The sequence below is a fragment of the Perognathus longimembris genome, chromosome 11, assembly GCF_023159225.1.
Source record: "Perognathus longimembris pacificus isolate PPM17 chromosome 11, ASM2315922v1, whole genome shotgun sequence".
Taxonomy (NCBI): domain Eukaryota; kingdom Metazoa; phylum Chordata; class Mammalia; order Rodentia; family Heteromyidae; genus Perognathus; species Perognathus longimembris.
The window spans coordinates 26,354,607-26,375,651 of NC_063171.1; the positions used below are offsets into that span (position 1 = coordinate 26,354,607).

Below are 21,045 nucleotides of genomic sequence, written 5' to 3' on the forward strand. Positions count from 1 at the left end.
CTATGCCCACAAAGGAAGATATATAATGTTTATTTGATTTTTTAAATAAAAGGACCACAAAAAACAAAGTAAATAATTTCTTATACAATATGCTCACAAGAAAACACTGAAATGTACCCATCTAGTGCTTTAAGTGGGGTGTCCAGATGGCCAAGCTAACAGACCAAGAGTGATAGAAAAATGTGGCTGAGTTTCTTTACACCACACTTGTGCTTGATTCACTAGATATGCTTATCTGACTTTCAAAGCCATTAAGAAATACTGACTTGAAAAAACAGGATCTTTTCTGAAGTGTTCCTACAAAAGGGTTATATTTTGAATGGAGCCAGCTTGCCTTTGAAAAACCAGCCAGAATAAATCCTCTGTGCCTTGCATTGGTTATTCTACATATTTTATCACAGTGACGATTAACACTGAAAATAACCCCAAATATTTATATGATACAGTTCAATTATATGCGTGTGCATGCGTGTGTGTGTGTGTGTGTATGTGTGTTGTGTGTGTGTTGGTACTGTGGCTTGAACTCGGGACTGGGCACTGACCCTGAGCTTTTATGCTCAAGGCTAATGCTCTACCACTTGAACCACGGTTCCACTTCTGGCTTTTTTGGCAGTTAATTAGAGATGAGAGTCTCACAGAGTTTTCTGCCCAGGCTGGCTTCAAACCTTGATCATCAGATCGCAGCCTCCTGAGTGGCTAGGTTTACAGGCATGAGCCATGGCAGCCAGTTAGGAGCCTATTTATTTTAATGCTTTAGCTACCAGATTCTTCTATAGAATTATTTTCCTCTCCACCCTCTTGAATTCAAATATGGTAATGGTGTTAATTGGCATGAAAAATATCTTAGACATTATAATTTTTATTTGGCATCTTCATTTTCAACAAATAATACTTGTAGAATGTTAATTCTAATTTACTATATTTTCATTTTATGTTGTGTTGAACATTTAAGTTATGAAACTACTTTTTACAAGTTAAATGGATATATGCATGTTTTGATATTCAATATAGATACCAGCCAGAAACCAAATCTATTTACATTTTCTTCTGCATTCCATGAAACTTAAAAAAAATCTGTTATAGTTCATCAACACTACAAGATTTTTTTCAATAACACAATAAAAGTTCTTAATTTTTATTTACCTGCATTAGTCTCTCCAACTGATAGAATTTGCAATGAAGATCTTCAAAGTTGTTTTTGTAGAGGTCTCGTAAACCATAGTCATACATGATTTTCACCAAAACACAGAAAGCTTGTTCCTCTGGCATCTATAGGAAAATATATAAATACATACATATAAACACGAATGATTGGCATCAAACCAGAATGTCAAAGAAGTCCCATTGTGTTACTAGACCTCTGCATAAATAGCTAAAAGCCTTCTGTGAATAAAGTCCTGTAGACCAAGACTTCTGCAGCAACATAAATAAAATTTGAATTCAAAACCTTGATTTTTTTCACTTGCTTAAGAGGACATGATGAACTGTTACTGTATGCATACTATTTCAATGTCATCAATAGGCTGTAGTTTTTAAAAAGACAACATAATCAAAAGATTTAAAAAGCCAAAGGATAGCCTAACACTCTTCACTCATACCTACCTCTTTACATATTTGCTAAACCTCATGATTACTCTGTGTAATTTATCCTACATTCTGCCAAAGGAACTAAATTTCTTAGATTATTTTTCCCTTTTCTCTATAAAAGATAATATTCTCTCTCTATAGATATAGATACACACATATGCATATACAGTTATCTTGTTTTTCTTCCCCTAATAATGTAAGTTGGAATTATTTCTCCCTGGGTATATAAAGCAGCTAGAAAGTATTCCATTTATTCCATTATATAAATATACCAAAGTTCATTTATTCAGTTTCCTATCAATACGTACTTGAGATGTTACTTTTTAAAATATCATCAATAGCTATAAAAACAACCTTGTATCTGCATCATTTTTTACCCAGGCAGGGATGGTGGGTTGAAACATTCCCAAGAGTGGGGCTGGTAGCTCAAAGGATGAATACAGTTTTAATTTTCACTGACAGTGTTATGGTGTACTCCCTAAGTCTTCTTGATTGTACTATTCTTCTTACAATTTAAAAAAAAAGTTTTTTTTGTTTTTTTTAGCAAAGGATTTTATGAGTTTCTATCATCAAGATTTAAGGAAAGTGCATTAACCCTCTAAGAGATATTTTATTTGATAGAGAATTAAGTATGAAACGAAAAGAATGAATTTTAAGTTGTGGTATCAAAAAGTTAAAAGACTGTAAAAAAGTAAATTTCAGCATTTTAGAAATTACAATAGCAGGCAAAAAGCAGTTGAATAAATTCAACGTCTGAGGATTAAATACTAAGTAGTTAAGCAGATTTCATTCCTGTTGTTCTGATTCACTAAATATTTGCTCCTTTCTTCTTTCTTTTTTCATTTTTTAAAATAATAATAATTACTTATTGTCAAAGTGATGTACAGAGGGGTTACAGTTTTGTACGTTAGGCCATGGGTACATTTCTTGTACTATTTTGTTACCTCCTCCCTCATTCCCCCTTCCCACTCCCCCTTTTCCCTCTCCCCCATGAGTTCTTCAGTTGGTTTACACCAAATGGTTTTGCAAGTATTGCTTTTGGAGTAGTCATTTGTCTTTTTATCCCTTGTCTTTCGATTTTGATATTCCCTTTCACTTCCCTAGTTCTAATACCAGTATATACAGTATCCAGGGTACTCAGATGAGATACAGTGATAGTGCGGGTACAACCACAGGAAGGGGATACAAGAGGATCATCAAGAAAAGAAGCTACGGTTTCATATGGTATGTTGAAAGTAATTACAACAGTGTATAACAGTCGTTTCCATAACATGGGAGTTCATTTCACTTAGCATCATCTTATGTGTTCATAAGGGCATAGCTATTGGGCTCTCGTGATCCTCTGCTGTGACTAGCCTAAACCTGTGCTAATTATTCCCTATAAGGGAAACTATAGAGTCCATGTTTCTTTGGGTCTGGCTCACTTCACTTAGTATAATTTTTTCCAAGTTCTTCCATTTCCTTATGAAAGGGGTGATGTCATTCTCTCTGATAGAGGCATAAAATTCCATTGTGTATATGTACCACATTTTCCCAATCCATTCGTCTACTGAGGGGCATCTAGGTTGGTTCGATATTTTAGCTATGATAAATTGTGCTGCGATGAACATTGTTGTGCTGGTGGCTTTAGTGTGTTCTTGTTTGTAGTCTTTTGGGTAGATGCCCAAGCTGGTTCAGCCACTCTGGAAAGCGGTATGGAGATTCCTCAGAATGCTATACATAGAGTATTTCTTCTTTCTTTAAGGATATCTCAAAATGTTTGGCCTGTGACCTTAGCTATTCAAGCCCCCTGGTATTTTTCAGCTGCTATTTACTTACTTAGAATACAAAAAAAATGTTCTTTAGTCCTTTAATATTTGTCTTTAATGCCTCAAGTGAAGCTGACCTTCACCTTCCTGGTTTACTCCTCTTACCACAATAATTGGAAGCCTCAATCATTTCTTCTACATCTTTTATCAAGTGGTTATTCAAAAAAAAAGTATTGGCAGTCAGCTAGAGAAACAAAGTTACTCTATCTCTTCCTAAATGAATGACAATTAGTTAAATATTTTATTACTTGGAATTTTATAAAGATATAGTAAGCTTTTAGTTCCATGAATATGATAAAAAGCACTGAAGCAAATAAACAGTTGAAAAGTCTGTGGTCTTCCTACATAGAGAGCACAAACAAAGACGAGGGATAAACAAAGGAAAGAAATCTCCCCAAAGTTAGAGTACAGGTCACTGCCTTAATGAGGACACAGAAGTCCTAGATAGGCAAGGTAGGTTGTAATATGATATTGCTACAGCTAGCACATAAAGTAGAGGAATAGCTAGATCAGGTTGAATTATTCAAAATAATCATATGCTAATGACAAATGGACATAAATTTCTGCACATTTTTAGATACAAAGTTCATATGACATCTCTCCCTCTTCAACCTCCTTTTCACACACAGAAAACAAATCATTTCAAAGTTTTAACTGATAATCCCAGCCTATGATCCTTATTCTCACAAAACAGATTTGTATTTGTGAAAAGAGGTAGTCTTTATATCTCTCTCCAGTAATATACTCAAGTTTATGATTTTTAGTTAATAAACCTCTGTGAAGATTAAAAAAAAACTATTAACAAAATGAATAAGAAGACAGGCACTGGCTAAAGTCTGTAATCCTTGCTACTTAGGAGGCTGAGATTTGAATATCATGGCTCAAAGCCATCCTGGGGCAGAAAGTCCACAAGACTATCTCCAATTAACTACCAAAAATGCTAGAAGTGGATCTGTGGCTCAAGTAGTAGAGTAAGCAGAAAAGCTCAAGGACAGTGCCCAAACTGAGGTTCAAGCCTCAGGACTGGGGTGTGTGTGTGTGTGTGTGTGTGTGTGTGTGTGTGTGTGTGCGCGCGCGCACACACACATACACACAAACAACAGGATGAGAAATACATATAGACTTCTGGAGAGCAGAAATACAACTTTCTCTTTCTAGTTTAAAGATTAGTGAAATCTATTTAGCACATGTACTTCAGGTCCCCCTGGTATTTCCTCAGTATTCATGATCAGTTTTAGCAATCAAGGTAAGCACACAAACTAAAAGCTGTCATCTAAAAATATGTAAAATATTGCTAAATAAATTCATTTTATATTCCACAGAATTGAGAAAAATAAGGGAATGAGTGGGTGGAAAGGGGGTGAAAATGTTGAAGGGATGACATAGGTCAAGATGCATTAGACACAAACTACTTTGTTAAATGGCAAAAAAAAAATAATGAATACTCTGAAAATTAAGAAAAGTGAGGAACGGAGTAGGTTGGGAGGGGTGTGTGAGAATGTTGAAAGGGGTGACATTGATCAAGATGCACTGCATTCATAAAATCCTTTGTTGAATGGAAACTCCTTTTACAACTACTTAAAGATAATAAAAGTAATTTCTAAATAAAAAACAACTTTAAGATTCCATCTCACCTGAGTAAGAGTGGCAAACATTAAGAACTCACACAACAACAAATGCTGGCAGCGATGGGATTGGGGGAAAGGAAGTTTATTATACTGCTGGTGGGAATATAAACTAGTACAACCACTTTGGAGGGTGGCTTGGAGGTTCCTCAAAAAACTAAACACAGAACTTTTCCTACAACTCAGTGATACTATCCTTGGGTGGGACGTCTATCCAAAACATCACAAATTGGGACACAGTAAAGATGCTTGCGCAACCATGTTCACTGCTGTACTATTCACACTAGCCAAGTTATGGAAACAGTCCAAATGCCCTACAATAGATGAATAGTCAATGGAATCTTACTCATCCATTAGAAATAATAAGATAATGCCATTTGCAAGAAAATGGATGGACCTAGAACAAATCATATAAGGTGAGGTAAGCTGAGCAAGAAAGACAAATAGCACATATTTTCTCTCTAATGTGGACACTAGATCTAAAATATAATTGTACATGATAATAGGACACACAGTCAGATTAAATGGAGATCCCCTTAAGGCAGGAACCCAAATTCCACTTAATGGAAAAGGTTTTGTTGTTGACATTGTTGCTGCTTTTGTTGTTAGTAGTGGTGATAGTATTTTTGTTTGGGGGATTTTTTTTTTCTTTTTAGAGGTAAGAGGGAGGAGGTAGAAAGGGAGGGAGAAAAGGTGAACAAATACAACCATGCTATTCAGTATACACTATGTGGAATATCACCTAAGTAGTTGTGGGCAAGGACAGGAGGGAAAAACTGGAGGAAAGCAAAGAAGGGGTGACATTGTCCAAAAATAAAATGCACTCATTACCTGATATAAAATGGTAACACCTCTGTACAACACCTTAATAACAGGAAAATTATACTTCTAAAAAACCAAAAACTTTGGCTTTTGGTTGACAACGTAACGAAAAAATACAATTCATCTACTGTGAGTTGGATTAATACTTTGTTTTTGAAGTGTGACAATGTGTTTAAAGACAATACCACACTTAACTGCAATGAAAGTCTCAAAATGAAGGGTAAGGCTGCAGTTGTGATATTATATAGCATAATATGCGTAATACAAGAAACTATTTTGTAAACATCAAATAACGTAATATACAGATGCCAGAAAAAGTTATTGGAAACAAGAAATTATTAGCTTTGTCAATACAAAGCGAACATTGTAGAAACAATTCCAATAACCATGTGGAGACAGGGGACCTGCTATAGCATCAATTGCATTTGGTCACTATCTATAACTCAGAATAGTAGGAAATAAGTGGATAAGTCAGCAGTGATGTAGATGGGAAGTACAACTGCACATCACTACACACTATTTCTATCATAGAGACCAAAAGATAAGAGCACAGACTCTTGTGTAAAGAGTAAGTAGTAAAAGATTGTGAAATAATTAGGAAATCTTAAGCATGTTATTTAATCATAAGTTTATATCATTTAATTTTTAATAACGGCTGTATATAACAAGTGGTTCACAAAATTCCAGAAAATTTAATGAATGGCTCTTATTAATTGGTATGATATGGCTCTAGGCCAGCTTTGATATGTACCATGACAAAAAGTTAGGTCTACATTCTAAGTGTAGTGAGAAATTATCACAGAGTTTTAAGCAGGGGAACTTATTTTTTAGTAAAAATTAATATATATATATATAAATATCAGAGGTAATGTATGTATATTGTTGATGATCAATAAAAGTAAATTTGTCTTTTCTTTCTCCCATTGAAATCAGAGACTGTCCATATGTCAGTAACTATAAATTTTTTATATAAAAGTACTTAAAGGTCACATTCCTTCTGGCATCTGTTATTATTAGTTTTCTTGATAATAGACATTCTTACTGGGGTGAGGTAGAATCTCAGTGTTAATTTGATTTGCATTTCTTTTATAGGCAGTGATGTAGAGCACTTCACGTGTCTTCTGGCCATTATCATTTCCTCTTTATAGATGTCCCTTTTTAGGTCTTTAGCCCACTTGTTGAGAAAGCAGTTGGTTCTTTGAGGATTTGTTTTGGAGGAATTTAACTATTTGTGTTTTGTGTATATTTTAGATATGAGCCCTTTGTCTGCTGTATGGCTGGTAAAGATCTTCTCCCAATCTGTGTACTTTCTATTTATTTCCTTTGCCCTGCAGAAGCTCTGCAGTTTGATGCAATTCCATTGTCCAACCTTTCTTTGATTTGTTGTGTTTCTGGGCCTTTATTAAGAAAGTTTCAACCTGCACCAAGAAGCCCTAGTATTTCTTCTATTCCTTCCTACAATGTTTTCAGGGTATCTGTTTTTACATCTAGGTCTTTGATCCATTTGGAATTGATTCTGGTGCAGGGTGATATATAAGGATCTAGCTTTAGTTTGTTACAGGTGTTGAACCTGTAACAGTTTTGTCTTCATTTCTGGCTCTTCAATTCTATTCTATTGGTCCTCAGGCCTGTTCTTGTGCCAATACTAAGCTGTTTTTAGTACTACAGCTTTGTAATACAGCTTGAAATTTGGTATTGAAATTCCTCCAGCACTGGTCTTCCTGCTTAGGATTGTTTTTGCTATTTGAGGTCTTTTATTGTTCCATATGAATTTCTGGATTGCTTCCTCTATTTCATTAAAGAATGGTGTTGGGATATCGATGGGTATTGCATTGAATTTGTAGATAGCCTTTGGCAGTATTGCCATTTTCAGGATGTGAAATCCCCCAATCCAGGATCATGGGATGTTTTTCCACTTCCTTAGTTCTGCTTTAATTCCCTTTTTCAAGTTCTTAAAGTTCTCATCATAAAGGTCTTTCACTTTTTTTGGTAAATAAGTATTTTATGTTTTTTGAGGCTATTGCAAAAGGAGTTGCTTTCCTGATTTCAACTTTGCTCTTTCCATTGGTTGGCATACAGAAAAGTCATTGGTTTTTGAGGATTTATTTTGTATCCTGCTACTTAGCCAAAGCTTTGGATCAGCTCAAGTAACTTAGGAGTAGAGTCTATGGGGTCCTTTAAATACAGGATTATGTCATCTGCAAAGAGTTTAACTTCATCTATCCCTATTTGGATCCACTTTACATCTGGCTCTTTCCTTATTGCTCTGACTAGGAATTCTAGTACTATGTTGAAGAGGAATGGAGAGATGTTGGAGGGGAGGTGGCCAAAAGGGAACCCTACTACACTGTTGGTGGGAGTGTAAACTTGTTCAACCATTCTGAAAAGCAGAATGGAGGGTCCTCAAAAGACTAAACATAGAGCTCCCCCAGCAGCACAACTTTTGGGCATTTACCCAAAGGTTATAAGCAACACCACAACAAAGCCACTGGTATGTTCATGGCAGCACAATTTGTCATCAATAAAATATGGAATCAACCCAGATGCCCCTCAGTAGATGAGTGGATCAAGAAAATGTGGTACAAAAAATAAAGATTTAGGCACTGTTCAAAAAAGAAAATGTGGTACATAGACACAACAGAATTCTATGCCTCCATCAGAAAGAATGACATTGCCCCATGTGTAAGGAAATGGAAGGACTTAGAAAAAAAATCATACTAAGTGAAGTGAGCTAGACCCAAAGAAACACAGACTCTATGGTTTTTCTCATTGGTAATAATTAGTACATGTCTAGGAGAGTTCTAGCAGAGGATTACAATAGCTCAATAGCTGTGTCTATATGAACACATGAGATGATGCTAAGTGAAATGAACTTGAAGTTATGGAAACAAGTGGTTTATCATTGTTTTAGTTATTTTCAACACACCATGTGAAAGTAAGCCCTTTTTCTTTTGTCTTTCTTTGCCATGGTTTTACCCCTGATATCACTGTACCTGATTTTAGTACCCTGGATATTGTATATACATGTATTGGAACTTGGGAAGGGAAAGGGGATACCAAAATGGAAAGACAGAGGATAAAAAGACAAACCAATGCAACAGTGATACTATAAAACTATATGGTGTAAACCAACTATACAACTCATTGTGGGAGGAGGGAGGCGGGGGGGGGGGAGAAATGAGGGAGAGGTAACAAGTTGGATAAGAAATGTACTCACTACTTTACATATGAAACTGTAACCCCTCTGTACATCACATTAATAATAAAGAAATGAAAAAAAAGTACTCAAAGGAATAAAAAAAATGGATAAAATTTTTATCTTTCCAAAAATTACAAGTCAATTTTTGCTGAAAGACCTTTTTACTGTTAAAATAAATTATTTGGATAATGTTCTTAAACAAAGTGGTATTTACACCTTTCATATGACAGCATTTCTATGTCTCTGAGAAAAATTCCCACTACTACCTTTTCATAAGTCAAATACTAATAAAGCTCTATTTTCCTGGTTCTCCTTAGGCTAATAAGCTCAGGGTGGATGTCATTATCTTTTCAATGCACTAATATTTTACCATTTTCATAAATTTTCCTTAAATAAAGAATTCTTCATCCTCTTTATCCACTGTTCTTGAGCTCTTGTGCTCAAGGCTAGTGCTTGACCACTGGAGCCACAACTTTACTTCTGACCCTCTCCATGGTTAATTGGAGAAAAGAGTTTCATGGACTTTCCTTTCCAGGATGGAGGGGAAATTAGAGGAAGAGAGAGGAGAGGAGGGAGAATGATGATGTTCCAGTTTATTGCAGCACAATTTACCATCACTAAAATATGGAATCAACCCAGATGCCCCTCAATAGATGAATGGATCAAGAAAATGTGGTACATAGACACAATGGAATTTTATGCTTCCATCAGAAAGAATGGCACTGCCCCATTCATAAGGAAATGGAAGGACTTGGAAAAAAAATCATACTAAGTGAAGTGAGCCAGACCCAAAGAAACATAGACTCTATGTTTTCCGTCACTGGTAATAATTATTAGTACATGTCTAAGTAGTCCTAGCAGATCACAATAGCTCAATACCTTAGTACATATGAACACATAAGATGATGCTAAGTGAAATGAACTCCAAGTTATGGAAATAAGTGGTTTATCATGGTGGTTGTTATGTCCAATGTACCATGTGAAATTAGGCCTCTTCATTTGTCTTCCCCATGGTTTTACCGCTGATGTCACTATAACTGATTTTGGTACCCTGGGTATTGTATATATGTTTATTGGAAATAGGGAAGGGAAGGGGAACATCAAAATGGAAAGAAAAAGGGTAAAAAGGGAACCAGTGCAACAGCAATACTTACAAAACTATATGCTGTAAACCAACTGTACAATTCTGGGGGGGGGGGCATGCAGGGGATGGGAGAGGGAGAGTATTTGGGAGGGGAGGAGGTGGAAGAAAAATGAGGGAGGAGGTAACAAGTTTGATAAAGAAATGTACTCACTGTCTATGTATGAAACTGTAACCCCTCTGTACATCACGTTGACAATAAATAAATATTTTTTTAAAAAAGGATGATGTTCCACATTTAATTTTAAAGACAGTTGAAAATTGTAATGGTGGTAAGTAGTCCTTGTTATATTATCCTCCCCTTGTAAATGGATAACTTAATTATTATTTCATAAGTGGATATAACAGAATCTGTTGTGATAAGCATTTAATCCTTTTACAACTTAAACTACTAATGTCACAAAGCCATTGTTAAAAAATCTGGAAATTTCTAAGTATGGAAGAAGCTTATTAATTTTCAAACCTTGACTTAGGAAAACCAGAAAATTTTAAATTTGGGTTTTGAACATACCCTCATTTTTGATATCTCTTTTTTCCCTTAAGGAATGTGAAATATAAATGACCATGCATGCTGAATGGACAGCATCTTGAAAGCAGCTGCTCTGACAGTGATTAATATAAAGCTGCCAAAGGATGTCTGGCAGTGAAAGAAGCAATAGCTTATGTAATGGGTAAGAAATTAGCCAGAAAGGTCCTAGCAACATATCTTGCCAGCACCTGAGATGGTGAATTTGATGAAATATTTAAGCTAGCCAATATTCTACCAGTGAACAATGAAGGCAAACATATAGAGGAAAAAAACTTGATGTTAAATTCTGGATGCCAACTAGATTAGTGTAACAAACTCATTAACACAATTTTCACACAATACCAGTTAAAATTAGACAATAATGTGCTTTTTCTTAACATTACGCTGAATCTCTCCTTAAGGATTCTGAAAGTATTTCTACATTTCAGGTAATTTTTATATGGCACACTAAAAACTATATAATTCTGTTAATTTAGAAAGTATGAGAGACTGAACTGATATTTTTTGTTTGTTTGTCTATCTTATGTGGATCTAGGGGGCTTGAACTCAAGACCTAGGTACTGTCTCTGATATTTTTGCTCAAAGCTATGCTCTATTACTTGAGCCACAGCTCTACTTCTGACTTTTTGATGTTTAATTGGAGGTTAAGAGTCTCACAAACTTTCCTGCCTAGGCTGGCTATGAACTGCCATTCTCAGATCTCAGCCTCCTGAGTAGCTAGGATTACAAGTGTGAGCCAACTGTGCCCATGTACTAATATTGTGTACATCTTGTGACACACGGTACAATGTATTTTATTGGAAAAGTTAACAAAGGCTGGTTTGTCCAGTGACCCTTATTATCATAAGGTAGATGATAAAAAAAAGAATGTTTGAATTATCTATTTGACTTTTCTAGTTCTTTGACTCACCATCTGAATTTAGGGGATGGGATATGGTATGTTTCCCAATTACGAAAATTTCAATTCAATGAACCTCTCAGAAATCTCAAAGCAACAGATATTGGCACAGATTTTGGGGAAACGGAATCCTAATACATTGTTGTGGGAATGTAAACTGGTACAACCACTGTGGAATGCAATTTGGAAAATCCTCCAAAAAATTAGACATAGAAGTACCTACCCTGTGATCGGAGATACCATTCCCGAGCATTTATCCAAAAAATTACAGCTCAGAATACAGTAAAAATACTTATACACTAGTATGTGAATATATATGTACACATATGTGTGTATATACATATATACTTGCTTATAGTATATATACATATATAACATCAAGAAAAAAGATATTATATCATTTTCAAGGAAAAATAAGTCACGTTCAGTGAGCTAAGTTTCAGAGACAAAGAATTTTTTTCTCAAATGTGGAAGTTAGATGTTAATTATAAAAATATATGTAAACATATCCATAGTATTATTCATATATAAACAAACATTAATTAAAGTATGTATATACAGAGAGTAATTCTGATGGTGTGACTCCTTTGAACAAAGAGAAACCTCAAAGATTAACAAAATAAATACCAGGAAGCTGGAACTTGTGGTTTCAGGGGGGGCTAAAGTCAAGAAGAGGGGGTAGATGAATGAAGAGAGGAATGTTGGGTGAATGTAGTCATAATAATCAATGTACATATGTGAAAATAGAACTAGGAAAATTGAGAGCATGGGCTAGGGTTAGGAGACATAGATGGGATTATGAAAAGAGTGACATTGATCAAGATGCATTGTACTCAGAAATAGACATGTTGAATGGAAACGCTTTTGTGAACCTACTTAAAAATAATAACAAAGAGCCCAATAGCTATACCGTTATGATCACATAAGATGATGCTAAGTGAAATGAACTCCATGTTATGGAAACGATTGTTATATCACAGTTGTAACTACTTTCAACATCCCATCTGTATCTGTAGCTTCTAGTATTGATGATGTTCTTGTATCACCTTCCTGTGGTTGTACCTACACTATCTCTGTAATCTTATCTGAGTATATTGGAAACCGTGTATACTGGTATTAGAAGTAGGAAATTGAAAGGGAATACCAAAATTGAGAGACACAGGGTAAAAAAGACAAACAACTACAAAAGCAATACTTGCAAAAATGTTTGGTGTAAGTGAACTGAACACCTCAGGGGGGGAAAGGGAAAGTGGGAGGAGGGAGGGGGGTATGAGGGACAAGGTAACAAACAGTACAAGAAATGTATCCAATGCCTAACGTATGAAACTGTAACCTCTCTGTACATCAGTTTGATAATAAAAATTTGAAAAAAAAAAAGAAATCTCAAAACAGATTTCTCAGATATAGTCTTTAATCAATATATTGTAATCAACATATTGTCATACCAATATACTTATTACATTTAAATCAATACATTTAACTTCAATCAACACTATAATCAACTATAGTATCTTAATATAAATATGTAAAAATTAAAACTGAGTACTGTATTATAATGTGTTCATAAGGGACAAGTAAAATGTTTGAATATACCTATTCAAAGGTTACTTTGTTCAAAACAAAGACCATGGCATGACATTATCTTCTCCTCAGTATGGTTATAAAGTTCTTTCAGAAGAAAATGGCTGAGACTGCTTAAAGTACCCAATGTGAAGCAAAGACCTGATCATTTCTTGATTCTAGGTGGATTTGATAGTAGAAAACCTCCTGAGAATTGTGATAATAAAGTAACTGATCATCAAAGGGTGCCCCAAGAAGATGAGATTTGAAAATATCAAAGAAAGAAGAATAACAAGATAACAGAGCAAAGAAAGAAATCAATCTCAAAGTGAGATGAAAGTGAATAATCTCAGTAGGACCATCATATATTACTATCAGAACAACCAGATCATCAAAATTAGGACAGTAAATCTACTAAACGTTCTTCATTTCAGAATGCCAAACCTAATTTTAATTTTATGTTTGTCAGGCCTCTCTGCTACATTTAACATTATACATTGCTTTAACCTATTGAAAAGTGGAACTTCAACGGTTCCACTTCATCAGCCACTGAACTGCTTAGTTTTCCTGGAATTCTTTCTGTTTATCTTAGTTTAGTTATTCTTCTTACTTGATCTAATCTACTCTGATTTCAGCTTTGGTTCCTCCCCTACCTCTAGTCTCCAAAACCCAACTGGCTGCTATCAGCTCTATTTAGATGCCTCAGAACTATCTCAAATTTAAAACAAAATTTATCATCAACCCACAAGCTTCTTCCAGATAATCTTAATAAATATCTTTTCTATCTCAGCTAAATATAGCAGGACATTCAGCCAGCCACAAAACCTAGAAAACTACACCATTGGCCATTCTTTTCGTAATCCATCCACAAAACCTACCAGTTGTGCCTCTTGAATACTTACTAATTCTGTTTTTTGTCCCGTTCCCTCCCCCGGCTCCCAGTATCTCTCTGATTGTTGTTGTTGTTTTTTTTTTTTTTTCCTTTTTGTAGTACTGGAATTAGCACTGAGAGCCTGTGCTCACTCAGCTTGCTTGATCAACTTTGTTTTCTTGGCTGGCACTCTACCACTTGAGCCATGCATTCAGTCCTGATTTATTATGAAGACAGTGTTGGATGAACTTTTCTGCTTGGGCTGGCTTCGGCTTTAAACTACGATCCTCTGGGTCTCAGGCTCCTGAGTAGGTAACATGGGTGTCTTGCTTAGATTGGTATTTTCTAACTAGCCTCTCTGATTTTTGTTCTCTTTAATTCCACTCTGTACACAAGTATGACAAGAATTTACCTTACAAGAATATATCGTTATATTATTCCTTTCCTTCAAACTAATCAATGGCTTCTCATTTGCTCTAGAAGACACATTTTTACATCACTACACAATCCCCATATTACGGGCCCTGCCTATCTTACTACCATAGCATTCCCTGACATGCTTCTTACAGCCAATTGTAATTTCATAGGCTCCCTGTGTATATAGTTTCTTCTTTTTTTTTAAAGTTTTTATTATAAAACTGATGTACATAGAGGTTACAGTTTCATACGTTAGGCATTGGATACATTTCTTGTACTGTTTGTTACCTTGTCCCTCATACCCCCCTCCCTCCCCCCTTTTCCCTTCCCCCCCACCCCCACGGAGGTGTTCAGTTCACTTACACCAAACATTTTTGCAAGTATTGCTTTTGTAGTTGTTTGTCTTTTTTTACCCTGTGTCTCTCAAATTTGGTCTTCCCTTTGAATTTCCTACTTCCAATACCCATAAACACTGTTTCCAATATACTCAGATAAGATTACAGCGATAGTGTAGGTACAACCACAGGGAGGTGATACAAGAACATCATCAATAATAGATGCTACAGATAAACACAGGACGTTGAAAGTAGTTACAACTGTGATATAACAATTGTTTCCACAACATGGATTTCATTTCTCTTAGCATCATCTTATGTGTTCATAAGGGTATAGCTATTGGACCTTGTGATGCTCTGTTATGAATTGCCTAAACCTGTACTAATTATTCCCAATAAGGGAGACCATAGAGTCCATGTTTCTTTGGGTCTGGCTCACTCCACTTAGTATAATTTTTTCCAAGTCCTTCCATTTCCTTACAAATGGGGCAATGTCATTCTTTCTGATAGAGGCATAAAATTCCATTGTGTATTTGTACCACATTTTCCTGATCCATTCGTCTACTGAGGGGCATCTGGGTTGATTCCAGATTCTCGCTATGACAAATTGTGCTGCGATGAACATTGTTGTGCTGGTGGCATTACTGTGATTTTGTTTGTGGTCTTTTGGATAGATACCCAAAAGTGGGACTGCTGGGTCATAGGGGAGTTCTATATTTAGCCTTCTGAGGAATCTCCATACTGCTTGCCAGAGTGGCTGAACCAGTTTACATTCCCACCAACAATGAAGTAGGGTTCCCTTTTGGCCACATCCCCTTCAACAATTGTTATTATTAGTTTTCTTGATATATGACATTCTTACTGGGGTCAGATGGAATCTCAATGTTGTTTTGATTTGCATTTCCTTTATGGTCAGTGATGTAGAGCATTTTTTCATATGTCTCTTAGCCATTCTCATTTCATCATCAGAGAAGTCTCTTTGTAGGTCTTTAGCCCACTTGATGAGGGGGCTATTGGTTCTTTGCGGTTTTGTTTTGGAAGAAGGTAGTTTTTTTAGTTCTGCATATATTTTAGAGATGAGGCCTTTGTCTGTTGAATGTCCGGTAAAGATCTTCTCCCAGTCTGTGGGCTTTCTGTTTATCTTGCGAGCTATGTCCTTTGCCGTGCAGAAGCTCTGCAGTTTGATGCAGTCCCATTTATCCAACCTTTCTTTGATTTGTAGCCTTTCTCTGTCTTTGTTAAGGAAGTTCTGTCCTGCACCAAGGAGCCCAACTGTTTCTCCTACTCCTTCCTTTAGTGTTTTCAGGGTGCCTGTATTGATTTCAAGGTCTTTAATCCATTTGGAATTGATTTTGGTGCAGGGTGATATATAAGGATCTAGTTTTAGTTTGTTGCATGTGTTGAGCCAGTTTTGCCAGCACCACTTGTTAAAGAGGCTATCTTTCTTCCATACTATTGTTTTAGCTCCTTTATCAAAGATTAAGTAGGCATAGTTCTGTGGGTTCATTCTGGGTCTTCAATTCTGTTCCATTGTTCTTCAGGCCTGTTCCGGTGCCAATACCAAGCTGTTTTTATTACTATAGCTTTATAATACAGCTTTAAGTTGGGTATTGTAATTCCTCCAGCACTGTTCTTTCTGCTTAGGAGTGTTTTTGCTATTCTAGGTCTTTTATTGTTCCATATGAATTTCTGGATTGCTTCCTCTATTTCATTAAAGAATGGTGTTGGGATATTAATGGGTATTGCATTGAATTTGTAGATAGCCTTTGGCAATATTGCCATTTTGATTATATTAATCCTCCCAATCCAGGAGCATGGGAGGTTTTTCCATTTTCTTAGTTCTGACTTGATTTCATTTTTCAAGCTTTTTTTTTTTTTTTTTTTTTTGCCAGTCCTGGGCCTTGGACTCAGGGCCTGAGCACTGTCCCTGGCTTCTTCCCGCTCAAGGCTAGCACTCTGCCACTTGAGGAACAGCGCCGCTTCTGGCCATTTTCTGTATATGTGGTGCTGGGGAATCGAACCTAGGGCCTCGTGTATCCGAGGCAGGCACTCTTGCCACTAGGCTATATCCCCAGCCCCTCATTTTTCAAGCTTTTAAAGTTCTCTTCAAAGAGGTCTTTCACTTCTTTGGTTAAGGTTATTCCTAGGTATTTTATGTTTTTGGGGGCTATTGCAAAAGGAGTTGCTTTCCTGATTTCCGCCTCGGTCTTCTGATCGTTAGCATAGAGAAAGGCCATTGATTTTTGAAGGTTTATTTTATATCCTGCAACTTTGCCAAAGTTTTGGATCAGCTCTAGTAGCTTGGGGGTAGAGTCTATGGGATTCTTTAGGTATAGGATCATGTCATCTGCGAAGAGAGAAAGTTTGACTTCATCTTTTCCTATTTGGATCCTCTTTATATTCTCTTCTTGCCTAATTGCTCTGGCTAGGAATTCTAGTACTATGTTGAAGAGCAGGGGAGAGAGTGGACATCCCTGCCTTGTTCCTGATTTTAAAGGGAATGGCTTTAGTTTTTCACCATTTAGAGTTATGCTTGCTGCTGGTTTGTCATAAACTGCCTTGATTATATTCAGGAATGTTCCCTGGAATCCCAGTTTTTCCAGGGCTTTTAGCATAAATGGGTGCTGGATTTTATCGAACGCTTTTTCCGCATCCAGCGATAAAACCATGTGGTTCTTTACCTTGCTCCGGTTGATGTGGTGGATTACATTAATTGACTTGCGTATATTAAACCAGCTTTGCATCCCTGGGATGAATCCAGTTTGATCGTGGTTTATGATTTTTTTGATGACCTGTTGAAGTCGATTGGCCAGAATTTTGTTGAGAATTTTTGCATCTATGTTCATCAGGGAGATTGGTCTGTAGTCCTCTTTCCGTGATGAGTCTCTGCCTGGTTTTGGGATGAGGGTTATACTGGCTTCATAAAATGAGTCTGGTAGTGAACGTTCTCTTTCAATTTCATTGAAGAGTTTGAGAAATATTGGAGTGAGTTCTGTTTTGAAGGCCTTGTAGAATTCTGCGGTGAATCCGTCTGGACCTGGGTTTTTCTTGGATGGGAGATCATTTATTGCTGTTTCTATTTCAATACTGGATATGGGTCTGTTTAGAAGGTTTAAGTCTTCATAGTTGAGTTTGGGGGTATCAATTTTTTCTAGGAAATCATCCATTTCTTCCAAGTTCTCGAATTTGTTGGCATAAAGGTTTGCAAAATAGTCCCTTATTATTTTCTGAATTTCGGTTATTTCTGTGGTGATGCTACCTGTTTCATCTCTTATCTTGTTTATTTGAGTGTGCTGCCTTCGTTCTTTGGTCAGGTTTGCCAGGGGTCTGTCTATCTTGTTGATTTTCTCAAAGAACCAACTCTTTGTTTTGTTGATTCTTTCGATGGTTTTTTTTGTCTCTAATTGATTTAATTCTGATTTGATTTTAATTATTTGCTTCCGTCTATTGACTTGGGGTTTGGCTTGCTGTTCTCTCTCCAGAAAATTAAGGTGCTTCCTTAAATTACTGAGTTGTTGTTTCTCCAGTTTGTTGATGTATGTACTCAGAGATATAAATTTTCCTCTGAGTACTGCCTTTGCTGTGTCCCAAAGGAGCTGGTACTTTGTGTCCTCAACTTGGTTGAAGTCCATAAACATTTGAATTTCTGTTTTAATTTCTTCAATGATCCACTGATGGTTCAGCAGTGTGTTCTTTAGTCTCCATGAATTGTGGGATTTTCTGTGGTGGCTGAATGAGTTGAGCTCTAATTTTATTCCATTGTGGTCAGAGAGAATGCAGGGAATGGTTTTGATATTTCTGAATTTGTACAGATTTTCTTTGTGCCCTAAGATGTGATCTAGTTTGGAGAATGTTCCATGTGCTGCTGAAAAGAATGTGTATTCTGTTGTTGCTGGGTGGAATATTCTGTAGATGTCGATTAAGTCTAGTTGGTCTATGCAATTGTTTAGTTCTGTAGTTTCTTTGTTCAGTTTTTGGCATGTTTATCTGTCCAGAGGTGATAGTGGAGTGTTAAAGTCCCCAACTATCAATGTGTTTGGGTCTATGAATGTTTTTAGAGCCAGTAGTGTTTGTTTGATGAAGTTGGGTGCTCCTGCATTTGGTGTGTAGATATTTAGGATGGTTATGTCTTCCTGTTGCAGAGATCCTTTTACTAGTATGTAGTAACCTTCTTTGTCTCTTCTTACCTTTTTAATTTGAAGTCAATGTTGTCTGATACTAGGATTGCAACGCCAGCCTGCTTATGGGGGCCATTTGCTTGATAGATTTGTTTCCAGCCTTTCTCTTTTAGAAGATGTTTACTTTTGCTGGATAGATGTGTCTCTTGGAGGCAGCAGAAAGATGGATCTTGATTTTTGATCCAACTTATGAGCCTATGTCGTTTGATTGGAGAATTAAATCCATTAATGTTGACAGTTAGGATTGAGAGATGATCGTTTGTTCCTTTCATTATCACTATCTTGTTTAAAGCTGTGTCTTCCCATTTCTTGATCTAGTGTTTACTAATTAGGGTTCATTTCTCTGTCTGTGTTGGGATCTTGATTATTTTCCCTGTATAGTACATCTTTAAGGATTTTGTGTAAGGCTGGTTTGGTGGAGATATATTGTTTCAGTTTTTCCTTATTGTGGAAGACTTTTATTTGACCTTCGGCTATGAAGGAGAGTTTGGCTGGGTACAGAATTCTTGGTTGGTAGTTATTTTTATTTAGAGTTTGGTATACTTCATTCCAGGCTCTCCTTGCTTTCATGGTCTCTGCTGAGAAGTCTGGAGTAATTCTGATTGCTTTTCCTTTATATGTGATTGTTTTCTTTGCCCTAACAGCTTTAAGTATTTTTTCCTTGCACTCTGCTGAAGCTGTTTTGATCACAATGTGTCGGTGGGACGTCCTATTCTGGTCTGGTCGATTTGGGGTTCTAAATGCTTCTTGTATCTGTATAGGCCTTTCCTTCTGGATGTTTGGGAAGTTCTCAGCTAATATTCTGTTAAATAGGTTGGCTATCCCATTAACCTCTTTCTCCAAGTTTTCCTCAATACCTATTATCCTTAAATTGGGCTTCCTGATCGTGTCTTGAATCTCCTGTAGCGATCTGTTTTGTTTCTTGGACTGGATTTGTATTGATTTTTGATCTTTCTCCATAGAATCTAAGGAATCTTCAGCTCCTGAGATTCGATCCTCTGCTTCAGTTAGTCGGGACTGTAGGCTAGCTACTTGATTTCGAATCTCTTTTCCTTCTGACTGGGCTTTCCTGATGATTTCCATGTCATTTCTTAGGTCCTGTATGGACTTCTTTACTTCATTAACTTCATTACTTTGGTTTTGAGTGTTGTCTCTCAAATCTTAAAGCTATGTTTTCATTTGACTCTTGAAGCTCATTTATCTTTCTATTTGTGGATGCCATGAAATTCTCCATTAATTTTTGCTTTGCCTCCTCACACTCTAACATAATTGACTGAAGAGATTCAAACTTTTCATTTATCATGTTTATCAGTAGACTTTGTAGAGCATTTTGGGGGTTCTCTTCTATGTTTTTGATTGACTGCTCTGCTTCCTGCTTGTTTTGAGTGGGGGATAAGACTTCATTGTTTGCCATCTTTCTTGTGTTTCTTCTGCTCATTTGAATTGGGAATGCCAGTCTACCAGCACCTGTGAGCACAGTTTAAGACCAAAAGCAGCCCTTGCCAAGCACTGTTGTGTAAATCTTACAATTGCACAATTATATACAGATAATTTGCATACCTGTCTATAAAGTTAGATTTGGTGTTCCTAAAGAATACAATTTCAATATAACAACTGATCCTGGGCCCTGTATTCAGTAGTTACTTATTTACTGTTACAACCCTATACACAATTCTTGTTTTTATATTAAGTTCTTTTAGGACTGGCTTTCTGTATGAACCCCTTTGATTCACTTATATTAAGCTGGGATACCCTCTATCCAATAACCAGGAGTCAATGGACCTGGAGGTCCAGGCATTAAGTCTGGAGGGTAAGTTGGAGGTAGTAAAGAGAATAGAGTAAAATGTATTGGGGGGGGGGTGATTTTGGTTTAGTTTCAGTGACGTGGAAATGTGGAGAAGAGTATAATCAGTAGAAAGAACAAGGTTAAAATTACAGATACTGGAGAGTTAGCAGAAAAGAGTGCAGGTGTTATTCATAGGAAAGTAGTTTTTAAAGGAAGAGAACGCAACGAGAGGAATAAAGTAAAAATACTTGAAGACAGATACACAAAACAGAGAAAAATTATTTAAAAA

General features: G+C 36.3%; 1 protein-coding gene across 3 annotated transcripts in view; it reads right to left on the bottom strand.

The window, feature by feature from the left end:
• Rabgap1l (RAB GTPase activating protein 1 like) overlaps nt 1-21,045 on the bottom strand; it is a 526,658-nt gene that overhangs the window by 183,637 nt on the left and 321,976 nt on the right. For all 3 annotated transcript variants that reach the window (XM_048356662.1, XM_048356663.1, XM_048356664.1), the window contains exon 16: nt 1,144-1,269. In XM_048356662.1, coding sequence (XP_048212619.1) covers nt 1,144-1,269 — 126 coding nt within the window. The remainder of the gene's footprint in view (nt 1-1,143; nt 1,270-21,045) is intronic.